General features: G+C 40.9%; 1 protein-coding gene across 1 annotated transcript in view; it reads right to left on the bottom strand.

The window, feature by feature from the left end:
* LOC107299436 (zinc finger protein 260-like) overlaps positions 1-9,197 on the bottom strand; it is a gene marked incomplete at its 3' end in the record, with an annotated part of 27,768 nt that extends 18,571 nt beyond the window's left edge. The window contains exons 1-3 of the mRNA XM_029286777.1: positions 9,092-9,197; positions 8,141-8,267; positions 6,960-7,812 (exon numbers count right to left, since the gene is read on the bottom strand). Of these exons, the coding sequence (XP_029142610.1) occupies positions 6,960-7,812; positions 8,141-8,252 (965 nt within the window). The remainder of the gene's footprint in view (positions 1-6,959; positions 7,813-8,140; positions 8,268-9,091) is intronic.
* Positions 9,198-9,757: the final 560 nt, after the last annotated feature.

Raw genomic sequence — 9,757 nt, 5'->3', positions numbered from 1 at the left:
TTGCTCTCTAGGCGTAAAGCGTTTCTCCCGGTGGTTCGTTTGCTGGGTTGCTAGAGCAGAAGGGAACTTAAGAGGACTGAGGGTTTCAGTTTAACGGATCTGGCGCCGATCCCCTCATTCTTCATGTCTCTGTTTAAATACTCCTGCTCTGGATATCGTGAAAGAACAGATTATCTTGGAGAAAATCTTACCTATGTGATTAATCAATACTCATTTGATGGCCCGTAATCAATTTATCAATAATTTGTGTGACTAAAAATCAGGAAGAAGCTAAAAAAAAAATCTTAATTCTATATAACAACTAAATATTATACTTTTCTCCTTTAGGTGTTGAATTTATAACATAAAAATATCTACCATTTATTATTTACCACCCAAAGCTCTTTGAAAATCAGACCCTTGTTTTCAGTTTAGGTCCTCTGCTAAAAGACAAGAACTGAATTCAGAATAAAGAGTAGCAAAGTTGGTTCTTAAACACTCCCACCCCCCAATTTAAGCATTTGTTATAGGAGGCTTTTCTCTTTCTGGTCAAGTATTACTGGTAGTTTGTAATGGGGAACAAGAACCGCTTACTTCCACTCCTAACTCAACTCTGGCGGTTCCAGTGGGCTTTGGTTGAGGAGTTGCTGGGAAGAGGGAATAGATGGATGGATGGATGGATGGATGAATGGATAGACAGATAGATAGATTTTAACTTTGTAAGTTGCCCAGAGTTCCTTTGGTGAGACAGCTGGCAAATAAATAATAATAATTAATAATAATTTAATCATCTCATTGGAGAATGGCTTAGACAGAGTCTTTATGCATAAATACCCTTGCCACCTAAAACTGTGTTCATGTGTTTCTGCTCCAGTGACCTCCTATGTGCTTAATTTCACCCAATCTTTCATCCAAACTAAACCACAAGCTTCAAAATATGATTTCAAATTTGGTTAACTTAAACTTCCTCTTTCTTTAGCATCCAGTGACATCTTCTATTTAACTCCAGGTTTTTTACCCTAAGGTATACATTTTGATATGCTTTTCTTTCACTCTTTAAATGCTACATGAGTTGTAAGAACAGGTTTTATCTGCAACAAAAATAATATTCAAGCTAAATCTCTCATCTTAATCATAGAAATTCTCCCTGACAATTGTAGTTTTTCTCTCTTTATCAAATCTTTATTAATGTCAACCCATAGCTTAACATAATTTTTTTGAAACAATATACAGTTCATATTTGTCAGATTAACACCCAATTATTTTTCTTTTTATTCAGTCTCAAAATCTGATTTTTTCATCAATTGTTTCACCTTCTACATATTTTATTAACATCTTTTTATTAGTATTATAGTCCCATTGCTCATTAATATAGCTCTTTTTTTTAAGTTTCAAAACTATTTTAATTCTTATTTTGTTGGATACAATGATTATTCTGCAGATCAATTGTCCCTGTCCTTTGGCAGAATATTGTATTTTTTTTCCTCTCTTCTTGCCATTTGACAAACACTCCACATTCCTTGCTTCCTGGGTATACTATGTTGCCGCACAAAGTTTCTCTCTCCCCCCTCCTTTAATATTTTCCCTCAGGATATATTTTGTCAGCTTCTGGGTATTACCCAATTTAGTTAGTGGTGCATCCTCTTTGATATGGATGGTGTCATTTTATTTTACATAAATATACAGATTGCAGCCGTGATTTTAAAAGATACATAAGCCCTGGTCAACCAGTATCTTGCTCTCATCCTATTCTTGAATTTCTCTACATATTTGTAATGTTAACTAAAGATAATAAATTCTATTCAAAATATACAGTACTCTGCATTCTATGATGCGTTCCTTTCTTGTGATTAAAGAAACAATAAAATTATTTCATTGGATTTTTCTTTTCTTTGTAAAGGAGCCTTTACATGTTTCCCTCTTTTTGTTTTCCCTATTTAAAGCCAAATTTTGCCATGATGAAAATAATGGCTGTTCGACACTTTCCTAACCACTAAATATGAATGCGATTAATGATAAACATTCCCATAAGTTTTTATTTTTCCTTATTGCTGATCTCTGTTAGGAACAGGGGCTGCATGAAATTGCCCCAATTAAATTGGCACTGACACAGAACATTGTTGTAGAGTCCTATGATGCCTCATTGAATTTCTCCTTGGGGACATTTAATTCTTCTGGAAATTTCCGTAATTTGGGGAGAAAATGCATCTATTCAATCAATCAAAATAGAGCAGGAAGGGACATTGGAGATCTTCTAGTCCAGCCCCCTGCTCAAGCAGGAGATTCTTTACTATTTCGTACAAAGGACTGTCAAATCTCTTCTTAAAAACCTCCAGTGAGGAAACACCCACAACTTCTGGAGGTAAGCTGTTCCCCTCTTTAAATGTCCTCATTTGTTAGGACTCAGTTCACTCAATTCTGCTTCCCTTGGAGGCAACAGTGAACAAGTCATTGTCCACACAAATCTTCTGCAATGCGCAGATCACACGAGAAGAGAGTTTGAGGGTTTTGACAGAGTTGTCCAGCCTGAGAAACTTTGGCGAGTGTTCTGCTGCTCCTGTAATGCCAGGAAACAGTGGCAGGGAAGGACAGCTTTCAAAGTGGAAACGAGTGGATCCCTCGCCTAAGTTCTTGATCCTTTGCTCTTTCACTGGATGAGCCTTCATGTGGGATAGTGTTGCTGTTTGCCTCACTCCAACTTGGTAGCCTATTACAGGACTTTTCAACTGGTGGTACATGTACCACCTGTGGTACATTAATGAGTGGCAGGTGGTACGCAGCCCTGCCTAGCCAAGTGTAGTGGGGGAGGGAAAGAGCCAGTGCAGACAAGGACTTACTTTGAGAGAGTCCTCTGGAGCTGCAGAGTGGCTGAGAAAGGAGCAGGAGGGGGCCGGAGACAGGAGAGGCTATAAAAGGTTGCAGTTTGGGCGGGAGAGAGAAAAAAAGCAGCAGCCTTGGGAGGAGGGGGAGTCAGCTCTAGCTGCACTGAAGAGAAAGAAGGAGGAAGAGGGTGGGAGAAGATCAAGATGGCCGGCCATGAGCTGATCTACAACTGCTGTGGCAGCCACCTGTGCTGGCAGCAGCAAACAGGCAAGAAATGCAGCGGGGGAATGGTCGCCCTCCAGGAGGAATGAAAAAAGGCAGCAATGGCTGGATGTGAGGCAAGGGGGAGGGAGAGAGGGAGGGAGGGAGATGGAGAGTGGAAGGATTCTTATGTGCTTTTGTGACTTTGATGTTCTGGGATTTGTGCAATGTGGGCTTTGTGTTCTTAAGGAGTGTTTGGCAATTTCTATTTGGCTGATGTCTCGTGTTAGCTTCTATTGCTCTGCTACTGTTAGCTGTACGTTTTGCTGCAAGGGATTTTGTAGTATTTTTCTCCTGAATGGATTTTGCCATTTGGGGAGGCTGCCTTAGCCGGCAGCCAATACTTACTACATTTTTTTTCTTAAGTGCCAGCTTCGCTCCTTAAGTTTGCTTTCTAGCCAGTAGCTAATTCTTAAAGGGGAATGTGCCTTTTTAAGCAGTTTGTCTTTTCTGTCTCTGGAGGCTTTCCCTTGTTTGATGAATATATGGAAGAGAGAAAATATGGGGGGGGGGTTTCAAGTTCTTCCTTCAGAAGGTGGGCATGAGAAAGGGAAGGAGGGAGGGAAGTAAGTCCCGCCTTAGCACTTGGCCACCAGCAACCCTGCCATTGACTTTGCTTGTCAAAAGGTTGCAAAAGGGGATCACATGACCCTGGGTCACTGTGACCATCATAAATATGAATCAGCTGCCAAGCATCCAAATATAAATCACATGACCCTGGGCATGCTGCAATGGTCATACGTGTGAAAAATGGTCATAAGTCATTTCAGTGCAATTGCAACTTTGAACAGGTTTGGTGTTTTTTTTGGGGGGGGTCATCAAGTTTTTGACACCTTGGTGGTACTCGAATATTGCCATATCCTACAAGTGGTACAATTGGTGAAAAGGTTGAAAAGCCCTGGCCTATTAGGTGTCAACATAAGTGATTCATTTATAGGAGGATCCGAGCTGTCCCTTAGGGGGGCACTGCATCAAATACCAGCTGAGGAAGGAGTTGCCGGTAATAGTGGTGTTGGGGGCACTTTAAGAGGACTGCAGAAGAACGCAGTGAAAGTTCTGGATGAATGGGAGGACTGGGGCTGCACTATAGTTGGGGAGGGGCTGAAGAGGGAAAACATTCTGGGAGATATGCCTCCTGCAGTGGGAATTGGGAGAAGGGCAATTTGGCTGCTAGTGTGTGTGGGGATTCCCAGCCTAGTCAGTCCCAAGTTGATCCAGAAATACCAGCCTTTTTTCACCTGCATCCCCCTAGTATGCATTTCTGCTCCTTTCTTTGTGTTTTTGCGGTTGTGTGTCTGTGTGTGTGTGTGTACACCTTCAGTTATCCTCGTCCAGAGAGGAGTATATTTAAAGAGAGAAAGGGTCTTCCTAAATGTGGTATCTTGGAGTTCTCTTCGGAGACGTCAAGAACATGCAGATCTCTTATGTAGGAATAGAGATGGCAAGTCTTCTGCAGATGTCCTTTTCCCACTGGCTGTTCAGTGATCATTTCTGCATCCAGATTATTCCAGCTGGAAAAGAACAGCAAGCATGGAACACTCTGGAATGTTCTTGAGCTTTGCAGCTGGAGGCGGTTTCTGCTTATGGTCCTTTGCAGCATGACAGCTCTCCGTTTCCTCTTCAGAGGATAAAATGCTGGAAATCTCCGGAACACTGAAGACTCAGGGCTTTTAGCTCTGCCTGTGGAAAAGAACTCCTTCACTCTGCAGGCTGAAGAAGGCTCAGATCCTTAGAATCCAAAGTTCATTTAGCCAGCCTAGTCCAGGAGTCGCCCCTAGAAACACCTTTTGAGGGGGGACTTTTTCAGCCAGCCTCTTTGAGAGCAAAAGAGAAGCATGCTGAGTAGCCCAGGGTTCAATAGGCTGGCTGAAAAAAGTTAGTTTGGATTTTGGAGCGGACCTTTTTCAGTCAGGCCCCAGAAACCAGTCCTTCCTTGCAGGCTTCTTCATTGACTTTCGGGAAAGTTTGCGGAGAAGTTGCAAATATCGATCACATGATTATAGGGCACTTGCCAACAGGCAGGAAAGTACTAGAGACACCATAAATATATTCAAACTGTGATATGATAATGCCTTCTCCTGTATAATGTGGCTTTCTGACGTTTGTACTCGGTGTAACCAAAAATCGTGAGGGGTTTTGTTCAGTTTCTAACATTAACCTCGTTTTCAAATATACAAACTAAGCTCTTATCTGGTCCACCTACACACATTCATCTTTTATTTAATAACTTTTGTAATCTTTTGTCTATTTTTTGCACTAATTTGCAGCCTTGTAATGTAAGTACGGTTGCTTCCTTCTTTTTGCCTCAAATATTTTGACTAGGAAGAAAAAAAAACTTTCTAATACCTGGTTTGGTTAACATGTTCTCTCCATGAAAAAGAGCATTCATTTGTGGTTATTAAGTACTTAGGTTATGATACAAGATTTCTAAAATGATCACAAAAATGGGATGCTCCAATTGAGATATGGGCAGGTTTGTGACTGCGTTTTTCTTTGTGTGCTTCTTTGAGAAGATATATTTGTACCTGTCTCTCTCTTCCTATCTTTGGGAAGGGCTATTGTTGGGTACATAAGTCGTCTTGGATACAGGGTTTGGGCCTGCATTCCTGGTCTGGGAATCCTAACTGGAAGAACATTTTGTCAGCCCTTCAAGGTAGTCCAGACAAGGGTCACGTGAATGAATACTAGCGCTATCTCTAGTGAGAGGCCACAATACAAAATCCTGAAACTCTGAAAATATTTTTTCCATCCTCTTTAAAAAATTAGGGAGTTTCTTCTGCAATTCTTCCAATCCCCCGTCACCCTCACAATCTCCTTGTGGGGACTAGGTTATCTTTTAGCTAATACTTGTTCAGCCAAAGGCTTTCCCCATGTCTCCCAAAGTCATTCTCATTCTCCCATTAGCCCATCCCTATCCATGTTCTCCAGAAGTCTTTTCCACTATTTGTTTGTAAAGAAGAGAAACAAAGGCATGTAAGACTTTCTAATAATGTTTATTGTATTTTCAATGAGAATGAATAGTTAGAATATCAGCTGAAAGGAATCAATTAATTCCTGCATTAGAGGAAAGAAAGGGAGAGAATGAATGAATTCTGGCCACTCCTTCAAAAGCTGGAGCTTCTTAACTCCCTGAGGCTGGGAGGCTGAAATAAGCCTGAATTTCTTTTTTCCCCATGAATTATCTCTGAGTGGAAACAAATATTTGCCTAAAAAAGAAATAAACCATCCTATAACTAAGGTCACTGATCTGCCCTCAGCAATTTTGAAATTCTATTACTTATAGCTTTTCTTCTGTGTGACCACTTAGATTGTAGATAATATTCCAGTTCACACCAGCAATATTTTCACTTTCCATGCAGTAATAAACTTCCTGAAATGTCTAGATTGTTGGGTGAATAATAAGTTGACTGTTACAAATAAAGCTCAAAGCATGAACTCATTTGTTTTTTCCTGTAGATCAGCACCCGGTCAGCATGGGCCAGGCCGAGGCAGCATGGGCCGGTCCTTCGTCATTTGTAGGTTGGCTCCGGGGGGGGCGAAATATAACCACATGGTAGGCAGGATGTTTTAAGAAGCAAAGTCAAAGGGGAAATCCAGATTCACTTAACAACCAGAGTACTAACTTATCAACTGCAGTTATTCACTTAACAACATAAGCAAGAAAGCTCATAAAATGGAGCAAAACTTAATGCCTCAATTAACGAGAAATTTTGGGCTCAATTGTGTTTGTAAATCAAGGACTACCTCTAGTCATTAAAGGCGTTTTTTTTTCACCACTTTATACATTTGTGGGGTGGTTTCCCTGTGGATACTTTGATGGCCAGTCTATGTACTTGTATGGTTGCTTCCCACTGTGAGTCCCTTGGTGGCAAATAAGATGACTGTTCCTAATATACCTTTTTCCACATTCCATGCATTTATATGGTCCCTCCCCAGTGTGGCTCCTTTCATGACGATTAACATGTCCTTTCTGGGTAAAGGTCTTTCCACATTCCATGCATTTATAGGGTCTCTCCCCAGTATGGATCCTTTTGTGACGATTAAGATCTCCTTTCGTGGTAAAGGTCTTTCCACATTCCATGCATTTATAGGGTCTCTCCCCAGTATGGATCCTTTTGTGACGATTAAGATGTCCTATCCAGGTAAAGAACTTTCCACATTCCATGCATTTATATGGTGTCTCCCCAGTGTGGATGCTTTGGTGATCATTAAGATGTCCTTTCTGGGTAAATGTCTTTCCACATTCCATGCATTTATAAGGTCTCTCCCCAGTGTGGATCTTTTGGTGGCAATTAAGATTACTTTTCGTACTGAAACTCTTTCCACACTGCATGCAGAGTCTTCTCTTTCTGCTCAGACTGGAATCCACCAAAGATTTTACAGAGGTATGTGATTTGCGTTTCCAATACAGTTTCTTTGGTGAAGCAGGAACAAAGGAGTTATTCTCCATAGTATCTACAGGCAGGCAGTTTTTCTTTACTCTGGTTTCCGCTATAGTTATGTAATTCAAATTTATGTTTTCTTTTTCCCTATATTTTCCTTTTCTCATTTCTTTCTGATCTTGCTGGGATAGGAAGCCACAAACACCAAGAGAAATGAATGACTTCTCCCCTCTATCTTCTGGCTGTTTTCTCTTTAGCCTTTTGGTGTCTCTCTGATGCCCAAGGGTTAGTACTTTTAATTCATTCTTCTCTATTTGAAGTAGATTTAACCTTGCCTGCTTGCCGTTCTCATTCACAGAAACATCATCTGCATGGAAAAAAAGAGAATTAATATTCTAATTAAGAGAATTTAGAAGGCTGAAAGAGAGATGTCTCGCCCCCTCCCCAACATGTCAATCTGCGTTCCTGGTTTGGTAGAATCCATTTGTCCAGCCAAAATGTGATATCTGCAAATTGTTATCCAGGAGTCTCTTGATTGTATAGAAAGAATGTTTTCAGCTAAAAAACTGGTTAAAGCTTTGGTGTTGATCAGTCAATCTATTCAATCACTTCCATGGAGTATCTAGGACATTTCTTAATTCTATGGTGAATACTTCTGCCAGCGTCCTTTAGAGAGATGAACATCCTGGTCTTACCCAAGGCAGCCATATTCCCAGCAATCTCCTGCATGACTTCTCTGCACAAGGCCTTCTGGCCAGAATCTAGCAGCCTCCATTCCTCATCTGTGAAGTCCACAGTCACCCCCATAAATGAATCAGAGCTCTAGAAAGAGAAAAAAGCAGACAATCCCAGGAAACAGTTGAAAGTTCTCTCTCTTAGTGCACACAACAGAAAACACACAGTTGCAAGAGACCAAATGGACATTTTCTTTCAGGTCAGATTCATGTCATCCTGTCCACACAGTCTGTGGGGCTAGGAAGCTGCAGCTGCACAAATCACGGCTTCCAGGTTGTAGAATGCAACACAGCCAACCATAGGGAGCTTCCCACTGGCCTGGGGTAACTCAGTAAGTAGGTTTATGGCAGAAAATCTGCAAGACTTACCTGCCTCACTGACCAAATTCCTAAGAAAACAGGACAGAGCCACTAGGAACTTCCTTCCTAACCTATTTAAAACTATTGCTAATGTCCTTGAAATCCCAAGTTACTTGAACAACAGTTTTATTGTCACAGCCACTTAGTGTTGACTTACTGGCTTATCTTTCATGTGCTATATTTTTCTTGGTATACTTACAGATACCTTACAAGGGAGATGGGTGGCATAAATATTTAATAAAATAAACACTTCTCAGGCATGTTTAATCCCACTGTTATTGTTTCAGTTCATGGGTTTTATTTCTAACTATTTTAGGCACTCTTCTTAATAGTATTCAGAAATATTAAACTCTTTCTACAATGAAGTTACATTTCTAATACAAAGTTCCATGCCTGTGAATTGTCCCATTTGCATTTCCAGAACAATCTTGAAAGCCAAATGTGAGTGGACACTGTGTTCAAGTGCACATAGACTCAGCTTTCAGTATTAAACACAGCTCCGGAATGGATGGAGCTGGAACGCTACTGTTCTCAGAAGAAATCTGCACTTACCTGGCAAGGTGGCCAGAGTTGGGTCCTCCTGAAAAACAGCTCCTGAATAGAGCTGGATCCATCTCCTCTGCCCCGGAGCTCTGCTGAAATCTCGTCTGTGAACGGCTCCTGCATTTGAAGAACAAACTGATTTATAATCCATTTTCAGAGGACAATATCTGTGATAGTTTGCATTCCTTACATTTTGCTTTCCTACTTGTATTTCCCCAACCCAATTCAGAGACACTTCAGGGACTCTGCATGTGACTTAAAACAGTAGGCTGTGTTTTCATGTACATAAACTATAAGGGTGTGTTAATTAGTTTTTTTCTCTTACTATTTTGGCATTATAGAGCTTCTTAAATGTGGCTCTGTATCAGAAGCCATTCACATAATCCATTTGCTTCCCCTTATCTAGATTCAGGTAAGAGCAGATCACAAAGTAAATGCTGATTATTATGAGAAATGTGGATAACATCACAAAGGATACAGAGGTGTAAAGGGATAAATTAATTTAAGAAACAGAAATCAATTCTTCAAAAGTGAGGAATTCCAGAAAGGGCTGCAGAGTCATATTTTTAATCTCTTTTATTAGAGACATGGCTAGATCTCTGATCCTCCCCCCCCCCAATGGAGCTCCCAGGATGAAGCCCCCCCGCCCTCCTCACCTGCCCCTTTCCCGGCTCT

The sequence above is a fragment of the Protobothrops mucrosquamatus genome, unplaced genomic scaffold (genome assembly GCF_001527695.2).
Source record: "Protobothrops mucrosquamatus isolate PMUCROS unplaced genomic scaffold, P.Mucros_1.0 scaffold4912, whole genome shotgun sequence".
NCBI lineage: Eukaryota > Metazoa > Chordata > Lepidosauria > Squamata > Viperidae > Protobothrops > Protobothrops mucrosquamatus.
The sequence above is the reverse complement of the archived record's forward strand: the minus strand, read 5'-3'. Positions and strand labels throughout refer to the sequence as shown.